Below are 21,603 nucleotides of genomic sequence, written 5' to 3' on the forward strand. Positions count from 1 at the left end.
TCGAGGTCATGGTTTAGTATGTTGATTAAACGTGGTCAAGTCCCGAGTGGTCTAAAAAGTCATAAGTTATTTAATTACTTCGGTGGTGAGTTTGATTGGTACGGTTAAGTTATGAAATTTTAAGTTTTTGGAATAATGTAATAGTATGTATGTGCAACAGTAGTCCAAGCGAGATCCAACGAAGCCCTCAACGCTATGTAAGTATGTTCGACGTGCAAAAAAGAAAATATTTTATATTTTTTAAGTATGCGATTTGTCTTGTGACCAATTATGAATGGGTTTGGAAGCCGGAGAACGTGTATGGGGACCTCTCCACCCCGGTAAAGCAGGATCGGGTTTTGATCAGGATTAGGAAGCGATAAAGCATGACCAGGGACCAATCCACCCGATAAAGCATGACCGGAGATCTTATGTATGTGGCAGTGGACATCCCTGTCAATCCCAATACTGTGGTTTAGTCTGATCGGGCGTATTATGTTATGGGTCACTTGCTTTGAAACATATCTCTACGCAAAATGATGATGATTATGTATGTTTAAGTACGTAATGTTGCAAGCACGTTTATGAAAAAGTTTATGAAATGATGGCACGTCTATGGTTATGTAAGTATGTTCAGGTTTTTAAGTATGTATGGACTACTTTAAAATGCATGTGGATTTATTACGTATTACTCGTTATTCTCAGTTTATACATGTTGAGTCTTCAGACTCACTAGACTTGATCGATACAGGTGAGGACGAGTTTGAGGAGACAAGAGGCGGAGACCAGTGAGATGGCTCGGACTGGGCGGAGGACTAACTCGAGGAACACTTAAGTTTAAGGATTTTTATGCATGTTGAACTCGTTTTCTCTGATTTTAACGAATTACTTTATGTTGCTTTAAACAAGTACCTGTTGCGAGTTCGTTTACATTTCAAATATCTGATCAAGCATTTTATTTACAAGTGTATTTTGAGATATTGTTAATTATTTAAGGAAAAAAATTTTATTTTCCGTAAATTTTAAGTATGTTCAAAAGTACGGTAAGTTACAGATAATATTATGATGCACTGAACAACCCTCCCTCGAACTGTCCAAATGGTTCTCACTTATCGAGTGGAATAGTCTGCAGTTATGGTTGTACACCATTAGTCCTTTGACCCGTCACAATGTAGTGAGTATACGTACTAGCATGCACTTGATCTGTTTACTGACTCCATCAAGGGTCATCGTGGCGAGGTTGGGTATAGTCTCGAAATACGTAGGAGCAAATGCATTCTAGTCGAGGATTCATCATTCGCCTACAGGTGAAGATATCTTTTGCGATCTGATGAGTTAATAGTGCAAGGAGTTTATGGTCACATCAAGAAATGTGCTTTAGAAAAATGTGTTTTTCTAGTTACACATATCATGGCACTATTAGTACTCAAAGATAAATCGCATCGTTATCGAATTCATATGCAACTCTCGATATATCAATGGTTACAGATTCGATCAGGATATGTGTTAAAGGGACCGTACTGTATGCTAACCATGACTAAAGGTTCTTGCATGCACTATCAATGATACTTAGGAAATCATGAGGCGATACTATTAGACGCTCTTACCATGATCCAATGGGTGCAATCAGAAATGAGTTCGACATTCTTGATCAAGGAATTGATGTAAAGAATGGGTTAAATAGGATAAACTCGAATAAGAATAAATGTTATTATGAATCACATGAAGATGTGAACTCACGGCTAGCTGTATCCCTGAACCATTGAGGGTCACACAAGTATCGGATTCTGTATTCACGTTGAGATAGTCAAATTTCAAGGAGTTGGAATTTGGTGGCTACAGTTAGATGAAGATCAAACATTATGTTTATAAAAGAATTTATAAGTTGATTAAATGGAAATTGGGTTTCAATCATTTTAAACTTATTTTTTGTGAATGATGATGATGATATATATATATATATATATAAATAAATGAGTAATGAACGAAATAAACGGGCAAATGTGAAAGGATATTTATTATTAAATACTTTCATAAATTTGTGTCGGATACAATAATAAAACATGAAACTCAATTGAAAAAAAATCCTAAAAGTGGAAAAAATAAAAATAAAAAAAACATCGTGGTTCTGTAGTCTATCTTAACTTGTCTATGACTCCGTCATTTCCAAAGCACAATCTTAATTAAATTTGTTGTGCTTTTTTTAAAGTGCGTGTGATTTTAGTCGCATCTATATTCAAATTTCAAACATTATTAATTCCATAAAAACTCTTACGATACTTTTCGTCTTAAGGAGATAAATTTAAATTATAGCCTCGACTTATATTTTGTTTATGCCTTTGTTACAGAGTCTATTACAACATATTTTGCTACAACGTACTCATAGTTTCAGTTTTACACTACATTTCGACCCAACAATTGCCTAACAGGCTCTTCAATAATATTTGAAAATTTGGTATCCACATGGTTTCAGATAGCTTTACATTAGAGTGTCCAGATCATTGTTTGCCCGTTCTTCAATTTTTAAGACACTTGACATTGTGGCAGATTTCCAATATTGGCTTCTAAATATTGAGCTTTTGGTTATGGGATTTCCTTTTTCCACATGCGGAGAAAACAACGAGATGCTCCAGCTTCTTGCTTATCTACTATTATTTACGCCTCCCACCTTTTATCGGTGACACACAATGTATATTTTAAATTATTGACTTAAGTTAAATTTAAACATGCTTGAACTTTTTTGAATTAAATTCAAACTCAAATTATTGTTTGATAATTCAAACATGTCGAGACATTGTGTCTTCTAAGTAATGGTTCAAATAATGCACAAACATGTTACAATGTTTTGAGCATAGCTCATATTTTCGAGCCGGAAACAAAAAATTAAAACTTTGAATCGAGCACGAACTTAATATATATAATCACCTGGTTTTGCCTCTACTAACGTAACAGAGAATTAAAGTGAGGTCATGGATGCAGATTCATTGCTAACGGAACACATCTTTTAGCCCTGAATGGTGTCTCATTGATGAGTATGAAAACTCAGATATTACCTCAGATACAAGACGAACTATTTGAAAATTTGGGGGAGCTCGAGCAGAATTAAGTTGTATCCGTTATCCATACAATCGATATTAGTCCAAACAAAAAAAAAGAAAATTGGGTAGCAGTTCGACATTCCCCAGTAGACTACGGAACCAAAAGCAATGTATCCGGTTGGAAACTCGAAGAACCTGATCTATTCCACAGCAAAGGATGAAAAAGGACTGAAGTTGCTTATGTCAAGTGATTTGATACAAATGCACTCCTAAAACAAATTGGTATGTACCATGTTTGCAGGTTCATTAAATTGTCACCTCTGTATAGGATTATGAGACATTGGTACACAGTATTGGAACTCCTATCAATTTCAAGGCACCGAATAAATACAAATCCCGGCTCATTGAATTGTCGCCTCTGTATCTGCACACAACTCACCTCCTTGTAAAATATGTATTTGAGCAAGGTGTATTAGGCTGTACATAATGGATTCCCAGTCTCACTTGTAGAGTCGACAACAGATGAAGATGGTGATGATGCTGACTTCCCCTTCACATCAGATGAGCCTTGATCCATTGTTTTTTCACAATTTGACGCCTGTAGGTGCTGGAGCTGCAGTTGAAGAAACTGCCAAGAGAAAAAGGATGCAAAATAAACAATAATACATGAAAATTCCACGAAAATCATATGTATCAGTAAATAATGATGCAGCGTTATATTTGAAGAAGAAACTTATTGTTTTTATGGCCGATTTGTCACGAATCTGTAGCACAATAGCAATCAAGATCAAGATCGAGTATAATCTTTACAAAAGCAATTCTAACAAGTAAAATAGATAAAGGAAAGAGGTGGAATAATTCTAACAAGTAAAATAGATTATTCATTCATCTAATCTTCCAGTCCAACAATAAAAAGATACATATGCATACAGACTAAAAAAGTCCATTAATTTAAGGCATAGATTAGCAGCACCTTTGTAGAATGAAGAGACTGAATATTTTTACATCTTGCTCAAAAAAATAAAGCATACCTCAATCTGATTCTCAATCAATTTCATTTGTAAATCTAGTGGTGCCTCTGATGCGCTTCCTATCCCAACTTGCCCGTTAAAACCCAGAAACTGTGAAGGGACAAAAGTGCACTGTGGTGACTGAGCAAATGTTGTGTTTAAAAACTGATACTGTTGAGGCAGTCCACTTGTAGAGGTTCCAGCAGCATCATTTGTCATTGATGTGTTGCTAGAACGTCCAATTGTTTGAGGAAGTAAAGCATATCCAGTTGACCTGCAAGAAGTTCAGCATTTAATGCAGTCTTCTAGATACCCCCTCTCTTAGCATCAGAAAAACAATGAAATGCCGCAAGCTTGAGACCGCCCATGAATATAAAAGGAAGATGATATCCAGATCAGGCGTCATAACAACACCAGAGTTCTCCGGAGCACACATTTTTCACAGCGATTTAACTAATAGAACTAACACTTGGATGTGATTATCCTCTCCAAAGTTATCAATATATGGTCAGGACAATATGAAGCAAATTTTCATAAATTCTATGGCAATCTATGCAATAGAATAGCCAGAAACGGAAGACCGAAAGAACTTCTGAACCCCATAGCTAAGGTTTTTCATGCCTTCCAAGTTGTGATCACAGATCAATGAGTTAAAGAAGAAGAAATATGCATGATCCAAAAATAAAAATAAAACGAAAATAATTAGAAAAACATAAATGATAAAACACTTGAAAAAAGTGCATACCACATCAGTGTATTTGGAGAAGGATAAACAAAAGATTTCTCATATATTGATGCGGCGGCGGCGGCGGCTTGAAGTCTAGACTGATGCTGGCTGACATTATCATTTGCCACGCCTACACCAGCAGAAGACGCTTGAGAGGAAGTACCAGATGCACTGACACCTGGGTTGCACAAACCATGTTAGCGCAAAGCTTGGCAAAATCAGGACAACATATGAAGGCAACTTTACAATTCTTTCAAGATAAGCAAGATTGACTCGCTTTTCAATGAAAAACTGAGCAAAATCACAAAACTCAACCACAACAGCCTAATTCATGGCACATGCCCTCAAGATTCAAGACTAGCATTGACGGTGGGAATATCATACCTTGCTGATGGCCATCTGCCCTTGATCCAGAGGTAGATGTCCCATTCTCAGAAGGTACAACTAGAGCTCTGCAAGTAGGGCACGTGTTTTGTCTTTCTAACCACGATCTCAGGCAGTGTACGTGGAAAAGATGCCCACAAAGAAGTTTCTTGGCCATAGTCATCTCCTCGCGACATATAATGCATGTAGCATCACTTCTGTAAACATAGGCCCAATAATTAAAAGTAAAAAATATAAAGAGAGCCAAATAGAAATTTGAATTGAATAAAAGTGTCGTACGCGCTGAGTTCTTCAGAGGTTGCATCTGGAAATCGATCGTTCATATTTGAAGTGATCTTTCGGTAACGTATGTAATCAGCCACACGGGTTTTAAAGTTTCGGAAGGTCTCGTAAAGTTCTCGGATCAAGTGAAGAGGCACACCATAGTTCCTGGACGTGAGAAAGTGAACAAAAAATAAAAAACATATCAGAACATTTTTGTGAGAGCAGAAGCACCTAGAGCAAGCGCAAGATGATCATTTGCACAAGTGGAATAACAGAATCCTCAAAGTTCATTACAATAAATAATGCATTTCAAGAAAGGAGATTAATAGGAAACTATTTAACTAGTTCAAGTATTATGATGAAAAACAATATCATCAAATTATACTAAAAACACTTTGGAACCAATACGATGGCATGCATAATCTGCTGCGACTCAGTAGCAAAAACAACAGCTCATAATATTTGAACAGAGCCTTGATTTGCCCATTTTATAAACATGAGGCATAAAATCATGCAATGCAGAAATAAAATAAAAAAATGAACAAGCAAAAAAAGATTTAAATTCATCACCATCCAAAAAATAGCTAAATTACCCTAATCATCCAGGAGAAAGATTTAGCTGGAAGGTCACTTACACAAAAATGACAAGGAAGAAACACATGTACATAGTCAAGTGGAGCAAGTCACGGATAAGCTCCAAGTAAAAGGTGTAGACAGCCTTCTTTTCCCATTGTCCTTCCATTAGCATGTCACTGACGTAGAATATATACTTGATGAAGGTTGATACAGTTGTTGTGGCCAGTATCATGTATCTGAAAGGAAACAATGATTTTCAAATAACAGCACTCAGAGAAAAAAGTCAGTGTCACAATAAGTAACACTAAACTTACTCGAATGAAAAAAAGAGTGAAACTGAGGCTTGTCTTGTTTCCACCAAATATTTTATTGAATTGTACAGAAAGATACTGTCAATGAGGAGGAGGAATCCCATAAATGATACGATGCGAATATGAGATCTCACTGGTACAGATGGAGTAGTTTCAATGTATTCAACCCTCTTTTGGGCCAACCAATGCAAAGATTTGATCAGAAGTAAAGCTGTCACCATCCCAAGAAATGTCACTGAAAAATCTTGTCTGAAAATAGTGATTGCAAAAAGTATTTCCATGATTTCCCGCCAAGACTGCTCATTCAGCCTTTCAATTTCAGCTTCTCGGAGTGAACCCAGGAAGATTTTCTTGGTCAATTGCCACAAAATACACATAATAACCAGACACATATTCAAAAGAAGCACCAAACTGATCTTTGAAGTTGACAAATAAACCATTGCAGGATAAAAATGCCCTCTACTGTTAAAGGAATGGTAAATAACAGCCAATGTAGCTATTAAGCTAAGCCCGGCATAGGTTCTCAACTTCATCATCTTGATTTGTTCCCTGTCCACTACAATCAATCAATTAAATCTAGCCAGAATCTAACAACAGGTACTAATTACAGAAATGCTACAATCAGAGTTCCTAATTTCCCAAGGGAAACGAGATACTAACTTGAAGATATCAATCAAATATAATGTTACAACTTTTTCAGAATTGACTCAAGTCTTAGACAATATAAATGGGAGCCCCAGCCATCTCTTCTATCAAGGATCGCAAAAAAAAAATTCAATTTTCCAGCAGCTAGTACCATAATAAATTGGAATTTGGAAAAAGTGATAAAAAAATGCAAATCACAAAACAAATACGATCAAAAATGGGTTTGTAAAGGAGACAAACAAAAAATGCAACAACTTCACACAAGCTGACAAAGCGCATAGAACAAAAACACCTACTAGCTTCAAAAAAACCCCAAATTTTACATGAAACTCGCACACACACGAGCTCAGCAAATATGCAAGAGAACCCTAAATCAAGGGAAATTTTTTTGGGAATATGACAATGATGACGACTAATTAAAGAACTGAAATCACATATATGAATCGAAACTCAGAAAAACAAGCAGGCACCCAAGAGAACATCCCGATCAAAAGAAACGGACATCGATTTTAACCAATAAAAGTCAAGCAAAACAACCATACCGCCGCACAATACACCTTCAAATTAAGGCAAAGATGCAGATTCTGTGGAGAAAGACGGGGAAATTTATCTGTTAGCAGGAGCAATTCGGATCGATCAAGTGGCGAAAATCGTCACCTTTTTCCCTTGTTCCGTTTTGAATGAAATTTATCAGGCCGGTGAAGTTTCAGCTTTGTTGCTTACTCGTTTCCTAGACGCTGATTGGTTGTAACACGTCATTCTCGAATGCAAAGCCCATACATGTCATAAGTGGGCTCAGTTGCAGCCCAAATTATACAGCAAACCGATTTTACTAATTTTTTTAAAAATATCAAAATCGAATAAAACAAATCGGATTTAAAATCGATTATTTCCATCAATAATCGAATTAATAGAAAATTTCAAAAAACTAAAAAAAATTTAGAAAAACTGAACCGATATCCAAGAGCCATGACAAAAAGAAAAAAAAATATGACTGATAAAAATGGTGTTACAATATATTTTGATGTCAATTATTAATGAAAATCTAAGGTAGTATTTGGATTGAATGATTTAAATTTGATGAGAGTTTTGAGTGCTGAAATGATTTCATATTCAAATAAATTTAAAAGTCATCAAAGTGACTCAAAAAAATAATAGTGTGTATCTTATCTTATGATACGATCTCATAGATTTTTATTAAGACAAAATAATTTTGTTTAGAGTTTAGTATAACATCAATTATATATTATTAAGTCATATTTTAAAATACATAAGTCAACATGAAAAAAATTGGTTATTTTGCTTTATTAGTTTTCTTAAAAAACTGAAACAAAACTGAATAGATCAGAAACTATGATTTTTTTAAAAAAAAAATAGAAAACAAAGTTTTGAATTAATTAAAACCCAAAATCAAGAAAAATATTCTTGCTATAAAATATTCAAGATCTAAAACTAATGTCTTGTTTTGTCATTCCATTTCCATATAGAAAATAAAATTGAAACATTTTTATAAGAGGAGAAGGTGATGCGGAGGTGGAGTTAGAGGAAGACCCAAGGAGATGACAGGGAGATGCGCTGCCTACCCATGGTCGGAGCCGAGGATCCGGAGAGACGTCGAGGAGGTGACGTACATGCCAGGGAGCTCGAGGCCTCAGACCCGGAGCAAGGACTAGATGTACTACACATGTGTAAATGGCGTGAGAGTGTCGTTGGGGTCTAAAGAAAAGTAGGCAAAGAGATAATATTGAGATGACCAGGGTATTTGATGGGATATTTGTAAGACTTGGGGTTTGTGGGTGAGGACCAAGCCCAAGAAGATAGAGGTGATACCGAAAAAAATTGATACCAAATCTTTATGAAGATATCTCCATATCTTTGGATAAGGAAAGAATCTCGGGTAGAGATAGACATGGATTCAAATAAGGAAGCAAATCTTCTTATGATTCTAGGTCATCTGCTAAGGTTTGCATAACTTTTTATTCATTCACAACATATTGTACTCTCTAGAAGAAATTCATGGATTTTGGATAAAGGGGGAAAACACTTTTTCAATATTCATTGATTTAAAAGGGACATTATTAATATTGTGACTTGAGTGTCAAATTGACATGTCGGAAAACTCTTCTAGTATCCATTCATGAGTTATTATGTGTGTGTAGGTGACCAGCTCAAGTCTTCAGCCATGTTAGAGGGAGAAAATCTCTTGGGAAAATTGTCATGTCTGTCACCAAATTTTCCAAGATATAACATTGACGTCTTTTATGAGAACCAGATCTAAGGCATAGTTATGGTGAACACTCAAAGAACGAATCCAGAGAATAATATGGAATAAAGTACATCAAACGCCAAAGGGAGACCTCCACGAGGGGGCTAGAAGGTAAGGGTCTTGATCTTTGATAAGCATAACCAGATGATCACGGCTGCGGTCCAGTATGCAATGAATGATTGCACACCGCAATCTGAAGAGGCATCCTCAAAGAGAGAAAAAGATAAGGGTGATATGGAAGTAGAAGAGAAGAAAGCATATGAAAAGCGAGATTATTAAATCAGGTCCCACACAACGACCCTGACAGACGTTGGGTTGGCTGGTCAGATGAGAGCGCTGAGAGATAAGATAAGAGAGATGAAGAATGAAAAACGCGGACTCTTCTTGACCAAAAAGGGCATGTCCTTCTCACCCGAAGTCGTTGATCACCCACTTCCAAGCAAATTTAGGTCACCTCATGTGGCAGAGTATGATGAGAGTACTGACCCTGAGGATCGCTTGAGACGATTTGATAACACATCCATGCTGCATTGCTATTCAGTTCGGATCAAGGGAAAACTTCCCCACTACAATAGTGATGGCGGCTCAGCAGTGGTTCAACAAACTCGAACCCATATCTATAACCTTGTTCCAAGACTTCAGCAAGGCTTTCTTGCACCAGTTTACGAGCAACAAGATTAATAAGAAAACTACCCTAGACCTATTCAATGCTAAGAGGACAAATGATTAAACATTTAAGGAATGTGTGAAGCGCTTCAATACCACGACCTTGGAGGGCCTGAAATGCCCCGTGGAAGTCAAAATCCATGCCTTGACACAAGTTATGAGGGGTGGATACCTTTTTAGATCCCTAATCAAGAGGGCTCCAACAAATTATGATGGCATCTTGTGTGAGGACTCATGCTCTTAATTAATATTTAATTACCAAACAATAAGGATTAATCGGTGTAAATAGCGAAAACAAGTTTAAAATGTTCATTTGGGCCTACAGAAATTTCGACATGACCTCCCCGTAAGTAGGAAATTGCAAAAATTTCAAAACGCAACAATATCAATATACGCTCGAAAATAACATCAAGTTTACAATCAACCAAACAAATATCCTATGGCCGCACGAGCCAGGACTAGACACAACATACCACAAATAAAATCCAAAACATCATAAAAACATCATCATACAGCTACACAATACATCTCCCTACCAAATGTATCAGACCAGTATAATATATATATATATATACACACACAAATCAACTCCACTACTGGGTACCACTCGCTGACGATCCATCAGACGTTTCAAATCCCTGGAATGACCTGCTATGGCATGAAAAATGTCATGGCCCAGCCCACTTGGGATATTGTCTGTTTTGGCCGGAGGCCTCACAGCTTTAAAACGCGTCATTTCGTGCGGCGCCCACACACCGGCTCTGATACCAAATGTCACGGCCCAGTCCACTTGTGATATTGTCCGTTTTGGCCCGAGGCTTCACGGCTTTAAAACGCGTCACAACGTGGGGCGCCACTCACACTGGCTCTGATATCAAATGTCACGACCCAGCCCACTTGTGATATTGTCCGCTTTGGCCCGAGGCTTCACGGCTTTAAAACGCGTCACAAGGGCTTGCTACACGCTCATTTAAATGCCCAGCATCTATCCCGTGGTTTAGCGATGTGAGATTTCGCCTAAGGGCCTTCTCACCCTCCTTTTCGGGACTCAGCGTCCTCGCTGAGGTTCGCCCCACCATCCCAAACCCACGCGGAGTCGCTCTGATACCAAATGTCACAGCCCATCCCACTTGTGATATTGTCCGCTTTGTCTCGAGACCTCACGGCTTTAAAACGCGTCACAATGTGCGGCGCCACTCACGCTGGCTCTGATACCAAATGTCACGGCCCAACCCACTTGTGATATTGTCCGCTTTGGTCCGAGGCCTCACGGTTTTAAAACGCATCATTTCGTGCGGCGCCCACACACTGGCTCAAACCTCGCTCCGATACCAAATGTCACGGCCCAGCCCACTTATGATATTGTCCGCTTTGGCCCGAGGCCTCACGGATTTAAAACGCGTCACAAGGGGTTGCTACACGCTCATTTAAATGCCGAGCATCTCTCCCGTTATTTAGCGACGTGGGATTTTGCCTAAGGGCCTTCTAATCTCGCTCTGATACCATATCACAAGTGGCCTGGGCCGTGACATTTGGTATCATAGCAAGGTTTGAGCCAGTGTATGGGCACCGCACGAAGTGACATGTTTTAAAGTCTTGGGCCAAAGCGGACAATATCACAAGTGGGCTGGATCGTGACATTTGGTATCGGAGCCAGTGTGAGTGGCACCACACGTTGTGATGCATTTTAAAGCCGTGAGGCCTCGGGTCAAAGCGGACAATATCACAAGTGGGTTGGGCTGTGACATTTGGTATGAGAGCCAGTGTGAGTGGCGCCGCACGTTGTGATGCGTTTTAAAGCCGTGAGGCCTCGGGCCAAAGCGTACAATATCACAAGTGGGCTGGGCTGTGACATTTGGTATGACAGCCAGTGTGTGGACGCCGCAATTTGTGACGCGTTTTAAAGCCGTGAGACCTCGAGCCAAAGCGGACAATATGACAAGTGGGCTGGGCCATGACATTGGTACAGGAGCCAATGTGAGTGGCACCGCATGTTATGACGCGTTTTTAAAGCCATGAGACCTTGGGCCAAAGCGGACAATATCACAAGTGGGCTGGGCGTGACATTTGGTATCAGAGCGAGGTTTGAGCCTGTGTGTGGGTGCCGCACGAAGTGACGCGTTTTAAAGCCGTGAGGCATCGGGGCAAAGCGGATAATATCACAAGTGGGTTGGACCGTGACATTTGGTATCAGAGCCAGTGTGAGTTGTGCCGCACGTTGTGACGCGTTTTAAAGCCGTGAGGCATTGGGCCAAAGCGGACAATATCACAAGTGGGCTGAGCTGTGACAAAAAACAACCACAACATAAAAAGAAAATAATGGTCGGACTCCACTACGACAAACCAGTAAAATTACGATGTTTATAAACGACATGTAATAATACCAAGTAAATGCAATGATATGTCATGCATTAATGGTAACAATGGAATAATGGATACCAAATAGAGTCCAAACGAATAGAAGCATCAACAGTAACAGTGGCCACCCGTGTCAGGAATGCAGCATCAAATCGACGCTCGTCCATGCACGTAGCATCGGGAATGCGAGTAGATAAGTCGTTCATCTCTAGCTGTCATCTCGGAATGTGGCTAATCCTAACCCACTCATCCCTCTGATAACTCAATATATCTCAACAGAATCAACATAAATCGCCGTCAAAGAAATCAAGACTCAATATGTTATGCCAATACAATTTATGCATGAATGCATCAGAATAAACATTCAAGGCACATAATAGCAAACAACATCCACTGAATATTCTTATACGCCAATATAAGCGTCATAATAATATAGGTTTGAGTGTACCTGAACTATAACTTACAATACCATAGTAATTTCTTAAGGATTTTCTGATGAACTTGTCCAACGATATAACCTATAATATAAATTCGCTATATATTTCAATATACTGCATTCCAACTGATTAAAACAATTTAAATCAGAGCGGTTAAAAATCGAATTCTCGGCATCCTATAAACCCATTCAAAATCTGGAATTTCAAGTTTAATACCTCAAAAATCGAGGTTAAAATGCACAACGGTGATCTCACGGAGGTGTCTCACCTGAAAAATCACCGAAAACACTATTCCCACACCGGAAATCGAGCTAGAAATCAGTTGAAAACATGGGGAATATAAAAGGATTCGATTCCTTGCTCAATAAACCCCACATCAACAAGAAAAATCAAAGCTAGAAGCTCACCAAATCGGACAAAGAATGAAACACAGCTGTTGGCTTGAACGTGAAGGATGGAGCTCTGATTTTTGCCGATTCAGCTAAGAGACGAAACACGTAGCTTGGGAAAACCGACTGCTGGACTACAGTGCTACTACTCCGATAGCTGGCAGGACGACGAGATGGTTAGCTCGGTGCTTGAAGGAGTCGATGGGTTTCAGGGAAATAACATGGAGATGGTTACGAGATGGATTTAGGGGAAATGTGTTTATTTAATTTAATTGGAAATAGGCTAGGCCCAACTTGGGTATTGGGCTCTCACATCTTGACTAGAGTCTAGAAGTATATCAATGTGGAAGATGCCCATAAACAACAAAGGATATAGAAGAATGATGGGAATAGGGCAAATCGACCAACACGACCAGGGGAAAAGAGACCAGTGAAGAATGAGGACTCTTGGGTCGTTTATCTCAATACACTATTTTGAAGGTCTCCAAGGAAAAGACAGTGAAGTTATGCGAGGAAGAACAAGTATTATACAGGCCACCTCATGGCCTGCATCCTGATGGAGATTAAAAAGAGACCCAAAGAAAGTACTGTTCATTCCACCGAGAGCATGGACATGATAACTCAGAATGCAAGAGTTTAGGCAAGGATTTGGATAGGGCAATACAAAATAATCCTCAGATGAGGACGTTGTTGGCGAAATCAAATATTAGTGTATAGAATCAGCATCGGAAGAGGAGTCAAGGACCACCTTGGACGAGCTCAACAAGGGACTAATGATGTCCCGAAAACGTCTTATGGGTCCTAATCGGGGTAGAATTTGACTGGGAGGTGGAGTCAAATAAAGATCCAAAGGCTCAAGGAGATAGCGGGAGACGCGTTGCCTACCCATGGTTGGAACCGAGGACTAGACGAGATGGAGAGAAGATGACATATCCTAGGATGGTAGAATTTGAGGATCCGAGTCTAGGGAGCTAGAGCTACCAGACTCGGAGGGAGGACTAGATGGACTGCACATGTATATGTGGTGTGGGGTTGTCTTTGGGGTCTCAGCCCACATACACAAATAGATGAGAACTGATGTGGTCGGAGTATTTTATGGGATAGTCGGAAGGCCCGGGATATGTGTGATTGGGGCCGAGCCCAAGGAGATAGAGGCTGTAAGGAAAGAAATTGATATCAAATCAAATCTACCAATTCTTTATCAAGATATTTCTCTGTATTTGGATAATGAAAAAAATTTGGGTAGAGATAGACACATATTCAAATAGAATATCAAATCTTACTGTGATATTAAGTCATCTACTAAGGTTTGTCTATAAATATCAAAGTTTACACCACCTTTTATTCATTAATAAGATATTGTTATTAAAGTATCGTAATGACCATACCGAAACGAATTGTTCCGTGTGTGCTGATAGACGTGGTTTTTACATGTTTTATTGCCTTTGTTTGTGTGTGTTTGCATGGTGCATGCGTTCATTTCATTTACATTTTGTTCACTTTAGAGTAAACATTTGCATTTGATCATGTCTCACTTGTGTGTGACAAATTTGCAGGAAAAATGACCGGAAAATAGAACCTGGAGCAAAATGCACAAGTCAAGTAGAAAATGAAAAAAAGAAGGTTGGCGCCCGAGCGGTGAAATTATACCGCTGGGGCGCGAGAGGTGATCCGAGCTGCATATTAACAGAAGACTCAGCGCTCAGGCGGTAATATTCCACCGCTCGAGCGCGAGAGATGCTTTCCAAGAAGTATTTTACAGAAGACTCGGCGCTCGGGCGGTAATTTTCTACCGCCCGAGCGCGAATGCCGCATTCCCCAAGAGAAATTACAGAAGATGTGGCGCTCGAGCGGTCTTATTCTACCGCCCGAGCGCCAATTATTTTTGGGAAGATTTCTTGTCCGATTCCCTACCTTATTTTGGAGGAGAGGATGATATGGAAAGGGAGAGAGGACGTTTTGGAGGAGATTGAGACATAATTCAGAGCCGCCATAAGCTTTGGAGATTTTTTGCGCCAGAAGTTGAAGATTTGAAGATTTTCGGGCGTCGTCTTTGCGATTTTCGTCACGCCTAGTATTTTTGATCTAGTTTCTATTCTTTAAACTTTGTTTGGTTTATTTTAATATGAACTCGAGTAGCTAAACTTTTATTATTTGTTGGGATTTAATGGGATCCTACCCCAAACTTTGATCTAATTAATTTATATTTCGATTGTTGCGTTATTCTTGATTATACCACTGTGTTATCGTGTTGTTAAAGCGTAGCTAACTTTAATAACGTTTTTATATTGCGAGTGAGTTCGAGAGAATAACTTGTGATAGGAACAAGTAGTATAATCTGTGGATCTACAATTTACATAGACATATGAAATTGGATACGCGCCGATAGTCATAGTCCTAAGGGTCGAAAACTAGGGGATTTCATAAATCGACATGCAATTCACTCTTGATAAATAATTAAAGACATTTAATTACTTCATCGAGTAGAATTAGTTTGGCATAGCTCGAGAGAGTGTGTTCAATTGAATAGGAAATCCTGTTGGAAGCATAAAATCAATATCGAACGAATTAATTAATTAACGAGGGATAGGTGAACCGAAATTCCCAACAAATTCATTTTTTATTGAATTTTACTCAACCATTTTGGACATTATATTTCATTACTTGATTTTGAATAATTTTATTTGCATGTTTATTTGATTAGAGTAGTAATAAAACAGCCAATCAATTTTCGTTGCTAAAGATTTAATAACTGAAAATAATAATTGTCAAACACAGTCTTCAGTGGAACGATACTCGTACTCCGGTACATTATAATATTACTTGACGTCGTGCACTTGCGATTAATTTTTGAGCATATAAAACCATATTTTTATTAAGGATTTCACAGTGCAAGTTTTGCTCGATCAAGTTTTTGGCGCCGTTGCCGGGAACTGTTAATCTACAAATTTATTTTCAATTATTTACTTTAGCATTCTCTATTTTACTTTGTTTGGCACCTTCGATTTCTTCGCAGGTATCTCTCTTGTGCATGCCAAGGTCTCTAGAGTCTGAACTAGAGATATTCGATCCCGTGATTGAAAGAACCTTACGCAGGAGACGATAACAGAAGAGGCTTAAAGACATAATGAACAGGAACGAACGTGAGGAGGAGCATCACGAAGATCTAAGGGTCGAAGAGCCAAGGCGCATACCCATGCTTGAGTATGCTCAACCGTCACTTGATGGAGCACGTCCAAGCATAGTGCGACCAACAGTCAGGGCAAATCAGTTTGAGATCAAGCCAGCCATAATTCAAATGATCCAGAACACTGTCCAATTCGGGGGGAATGCGCTAGATGATCCGAACACTCACATCGCCGACTTTATAGAAATTTGCGATACTTTTAAATTTAATGGAGTTTCAGATGATGCTGTTAGACTACGTTTATTTCCATTCTCTTTGCATGATAAAGCTAAATCTTGGTTGAATTGTTTTCCTGTAGGGTCAATCACAACTTGGGAAGACATGGCTAAGGCATTCCTCTTGAAATACTTTCCTCCATCGAAAACCATGAAGCTGCGAGCGGACATAACCACCTTCTCTCAATTTGAGCTGGAGTCACTCTTTGAGGCGTGGGAATGCTACAAAGATTTATTGCGAAGATGCCCATACCATGAGTTACCTCTTGGGTTAGTTGTCCAAACTTTTTACTATGGGTTAATTTCCTCTAACCGTACCATGATAGATGCTGCGGCCTGTGGAAATCTGTTGAGAAAAACGGCCGAGGAAGGATACGAGTTACTGGAGGAGATGGCTGCTAGCAGCTATCACCCTCAATCTGAGAGGAACACCCAGCGAAGGAATGCAGGAGTACACCAGGTAACTGATTTTTTAGCTGTCACTGCACAATTAGAAGCACTTAACAGGAAAATAGACAGCATGAACGTAAACGGGACAGCGATGCGCCTGCAAGAGATATTTTGTGAAAAATGCGGAGAAGAACACTATGTTAAGGACTGTCAAGACAGTGGTCCTTTCTATGTGAATGAGGAGGCACCGGTGAATCAAGTGGGGATTCAAAACCGTCCGAGGAATGATCCTTACTCAAGTACATACAATCCTGGATGGAGACAACACCCCAACTTCTCATGGGGTGGTCAAGGCAGTCAGACTCGACCACAAGGAGGACAGCAGTACAGTAAGCAACCGATGTATCGACATGACCGTCGAGATGAAAAGTCCAATTTTGAGCAGATGATGTCCAAGATCATTTCAGCCACCGAGACTAGACTACAAAATCAGGATGCATCGATAAAGGGGCTAGAGAATCAGATTGGGCAGTTAGCGAATATGATAGCAAGTAGAGAGCCAGGCACCTTGCCAAGCAACACTGAGACTAACCCGAAAGATCAAGTGAAAGCCATAGCATTGAGGAGTGGAAAAGTGCTTGAATAAGAGGAAAAAGAAAAAGAGGATCAAGGAAAAGAAGCGGTTGGTACTCACACAGGTAAGTTCTCAAACTCTACACCAACACCCACTGCACAATCCAAAATTATTATACCTCCTCCTTTTCCTGCAGCATTGAAAAAAGCAAAACTTGATGCGCAATTCGGTAAGTTTCTTGAGGTATTTAAAAAATTGCACATCAATATTCCTTTTGCTGATGCCTTGATGCAAATATCGAGTTATGCTAAATTTCTGAAAGACATTTTAGCTAATAAGAGGAAGTTGGAGGATCACATGACGGTAAAATTGACTGAGAATTGCTCTGCATTGGTACAAAACCAGATCCCACCAAAGCTAAAGGATCCAGGGAGTTTTTCTATCCCTTGCATGATTGGTGATGTTGCTTTTCCTAAAGCTTTATGTGATCTTGGTGCGAGCATTAAACTTATGCCTTTATCTGTATTCAGGAAACTTGGATTGGGCGAGCCTAAACCGACACAGATGTCCTTGCAACTAGCCGACGGATCCGTCAAACATCAACGAGGAGTCAAAGAAGATGTATTGGTGAAAGTGGGAAAGTTTACATTTCCTACAGATTTTGTGGTGCTTGACATGGAAGAGGATAGAGAAATGCCTTTGATTTTAGGGAGACCGTTCCTTGCAACCGGCAAGGCCGTGATTGAAGTGCAAGAAGGGAAGTTGAGATTGAGAGTGGGGAAGGAAGAAATCACTTTTAATGTTTGTAACGCTCTTAAGCACACACTGCACACTAATGATTATTTTATAGTTGATTCATCGGATTCACTTGTGTGTCAATTTGTGCAGGATGCTATGAAGGACCAATTGGAAGCCACGCTCACCACTGAATTCAAGGGGGATGAACTTGATGAAGAAAAATCTGCAAGAGTGGCGTACTATAATGCCAACCATCAATGGAAGAAGCCAGAAAGGATGAAATTGGAGGATATGGGGGATCGAAGAGATTTGACCACTCAGAAGTCAAGCGTTGAGAAACCGCCGACATGTGAGTTCAAACCACTGCCTCCACACCTGAAGTATGTGTACGTAGAGCGTAAAAAGCTAGCACCCGACAAGCGCATTACACCAAAAGAATTTAAAGAAGGCGAAGCGGTGCTCCTGCACAACTCCAAGTTGCGCTTATTTCCTCGCAAGCGCAAGTCAAGATGGACGGGCCCTTACAAGATCACCAAAGTATTCCCCTCGGGAGTATTAACTTTGCGAGATGGGAAAAATGAGTCGTTCACAGTCCATGCTCAACGACTGAAGCATTATTTTGATGGTGCAATGGAGCCACAAATTGGAGTTACTCAATTCCAAAACAGTTAGAGCTGAGAGGAACCGACAGTCAAGCTCTCGACTATAAATTGAGAACTACGCCTCTCTCCTTTATCTTGCATTTAATTCGATTTTATTATTTTTGTTTTTTTTAGAGTTGGTCAGTCTTCTTATTTTAATGTTAGTTTTAGGCATCATCACCACCGAAGCACGATGAGGAGGAGCCTTGATCAGGGGAGTTCACTGTTTCCCCTTCTTTACATTTTTATTGTCTATTGCATTAAATTTTTTTCTTTATTTTTTGCATTTGTTTTTGTGTCCCCTTTCGTGTTTGCATGTTTGGGTTTCGGTTTTTTGTGTGCAATGGGGACATTGCACACCTTTAGTATGATGGGGCCATTTTTCGTAGTTGTCTTGCATGAGTGTCAGATGATGGTGAAACTAGTAAATTGATAGCCAATGATGATTGTGGGATAAATGAACTGCATTTTGCTCAGTCTTATCACTCGTTATGAATCCTCAGGTGAATTGAAATCTTTTTATGCACACATAGTGGATTTTGATAGTGGTGTCGATGTCAGTTAAGTTCAAAATAATCTGTGAGGGGAATTGGAGAAACATAAGATGCGAGTCTAACTTGAATGAATTTCTATTGAAATAAGTGACTGACCAGTAGCATGAACTCGTGTAGAAAATCAAACGTATACCTCAAATATATATATATATATATATATATATATAAATAACGAAAAAGGAGAATGTAAGGTGTGGGGGAGCCAAAAAGGGATGAAATCCTATCCCAAGGCTAAAAAGATGGAGATGTAAGGCGTTGAGGAATGTCAGAGAAAAAATTCTGACAAGTGCATAGTGAAAATGATCTACGTACTCCCAAACTTTCTAAACCACTTGAGCACTTATGGCTATTAACTCCCTAAATTTTGTTGTTCAACTATGAAACTCTACCGCTTTATTTGTTTACTGGTTGGTCCCGAATGGAAGCAGAACTCAGGAAAGAGAAACTTGTGTTAGCTTGTTGATACGGCGACCCACATGATTTGCGAATAAAACTGTCTGAAACACAAGCTAGAAAAATCCACAGCACACACGACCACACTTCTTGGAAAAATACAAATGTTTTGTGATGTTTCGAAAAGATGATATTAATGGATGTTGTGTTTTGACTAATTGGATGTGGTTCACAAACCCGCTGAGGCAGGCGATGTCTGTTTGCTACTTCACCATCAATCTAGTTATTTTAATACAATCACGTTGTGTTTGTTGCATGTTTAGTTGTAGTCTGTAACCTATTTTGCTTGAGGGCAAGCAAAAGGTTAGTATGAGGGGGTTGATACACGTGGTTTTTACATGTTTTATTGCCTTTGTTTGTGTGTGTTTGCATGGTGCATGCGTTCATTTCATTTACATTTTGTTCACTTTAGAGTAAACATTTGCATTTGATCATGTCTCACTTGTGTGTGACAAATTTGCAGGAAAAATTACCGGAAAATAGAACCTGGAGCAAAATGCACAAGTCAAGTAGAAAATGAAAAAAAGAAGGTCGGCGCCCGAGCGGTGAAATTATACCGCTCGGGCGCGAGAGGTGATCTGAGCTGCATATTAACAGAAGACTCGGCGCTCGGGCGGTAATATTCCACCGCTCGAGCGTGAGAGATGCTTTCCAAGAAGTATTTTACAGAAGACTCGACGCTCGTGCGGTAATTTTCTACCGCCCGAGCGCGAATGCCGCATTCCCCAAGAGAAATTACAGAAGATGTGGCGCTCGAGCGGTCTTATTCTACCGCCCGAGCGCCAATTATTTTTGGGAAGATTTCTTGTCCGATTCCCTACCTTATTTTGGAGGAGAGGATGATATGGAAAGGGAGAGAGGACGTTTTGGAGGAGATTGAGACATAATTTCAGAGCCGCCATAAGCTTTGGAGATTTTTTGCGCCAGAAGTTGAAGATTTTCGGGCATCGTCTTTGCGATTTTCGTCACGCCTAGTATTTTTGATCTAGTTTCTATTCTTTAAACTTTGTTTGGTTTAGTTTTAATATGAACTCGAGTAACTAAACTTTTATTATTTGTTGGGATTTAATGAGATCCTACCCCAAACTTTGATCTAATTAATTTATATTTCGATTGTTGTGTTATTCTTGATTATACCACTGTGTTATCGTGTTGTTAAAGCGTAGCTAACTTTAATAACGTTTTTATATTGCGAGTGAGTTCGAGAGAATAACTTGTAATAGGAACAAGTAGTATAATCCGTGGATCTACAATTTACATAGACATATGAAATTGGATACGCGCCGATAGTCATAGTCCTAAGGGTCGAAAACTAGGGGATTTCATAAATCGACATGCAATTCACTCTTGATAAATAATTAAAGACATTTAATTACTTCATCGAGTAGAATTAGTTTGGCATAGCTCGAGAGAGTGTGTTCAATTGAATAGGAAATCCTGTTGGAAGCATAAAATCAATATCGAACGAATTAATTAATTAACGAGGGGTGGGTGAACCGAAATTCCCAACAAATTCATTTCCTATTGAATTTTACTCGACCATTTTGGACATTATATTTCATTACTTGATTTTGAATAATTTTATGTGCATGTTTATTTGATTAGAGTAGTAATAAAACAACCTAATCAATTTTCGTTGCTAAAGATTTTAATAACTGAAAATAATAATTGTCAAACACAGTCTTCAGCGGAACGATACTCGTACTCCGATACATTATACTATTACTTGACGTCGTGCACTTGCGATTAATTTTTGAGCATATAAAACCATATTTTTATTAAGGATTTCACAGTGCAAGTT

General features: G+C 39.1%; 1 protein-coding gene across 6 annotated transcripts; it reads right to left on the reverse strand.

Annotated features, from left to right (window-relative positions):
* Nucleotides 1–3,047: 3,047 nt before the first annotated feature.
* On the reverse strand, nt 3,048–7,663 carry LOC142532860 (ERAD-associated E3 ubiquitin-protein ligase HRD1B-like). Of its 6 annotated transcripts, XM_075639385.1 has the most exons (9): nt 7,477–7,642; nt 6,293–6,838; nt 6,038–6,214; nt 5,418–5,567; nt 5,139–5,335; nt 4,773–4,932; nt 4,049–4,301; nt 3,522–3,645; nt 3,048–3,441 (listed from the first exon to the last, which is right to left on the reverse strand). In XM_075639385.1, exons 2-9 carry the CDS (start codon nt 6,823–6,825, stop codon nt 3,419–3,421), a joined length of 1,617 nt encoding a protein of 538 aa, XP_075495500.1. In that variant the 5' UTR covers nt 6,826–6,838; nt 7,477–7,642; the 3' UTR covers nt 3,048–3,418. The 6 variants fall into 6 exon arrangements, with proteins under 6 accessions (XP_075495500.1, XP_075495496.1, XP_075495499.1 ...); XM_075639381.1 differs by having other exon boundaries at nt 3,048–3,645; nt 7,592–7,663; XM_075639384.1 differs by having other exon boundaries at nt 3,048–3,645; nt 5,139–5,332; nt 7,477–7,643.
* Nucleotides 7,664–21,603: the final 13,940 nt, after the last annotated feature.

Source organism: Primulina tabacum, chromosome 18 (genome assembly GCF_025594145.1).
Source record: "Primulina tabacum isolate GXHZ01 chromosome 18, ASM2559414v2, whole genome shotgun sequence".
NCBI classification, from domain to species: Eukaryota; Viridiplantae; Streptophyta; class Magnoliopsida; order Lamiales; family Gesneriaceae; genus Primulina; species Primulina tabacum.

Excerpts from the sequence above, each read along its gene's own strand:
- LOC142532860 (XM_075639381.1), bottom strand. The coding sequence starts at position 6,825 with ATGATGAAGTTGAGAACCTATGCCGGGCTTAGCTTAATAGCTACATTG. Across the intron at positions 4,933-5,138 it reads GGCAGATGGCCATCAGCAAG|GTGTCAGTGCATCTGGTACT; the intron begins GTATGATATTCC and ends TGTGCAACCCAG. Across the intron at positions 4,302-4,772 it reads TCTCCAAATACACTGATGTG|GTCAACTGGATATGCTTTAC; the intron begins GTATGCACTTTT and ends AACTTCTTGCAG.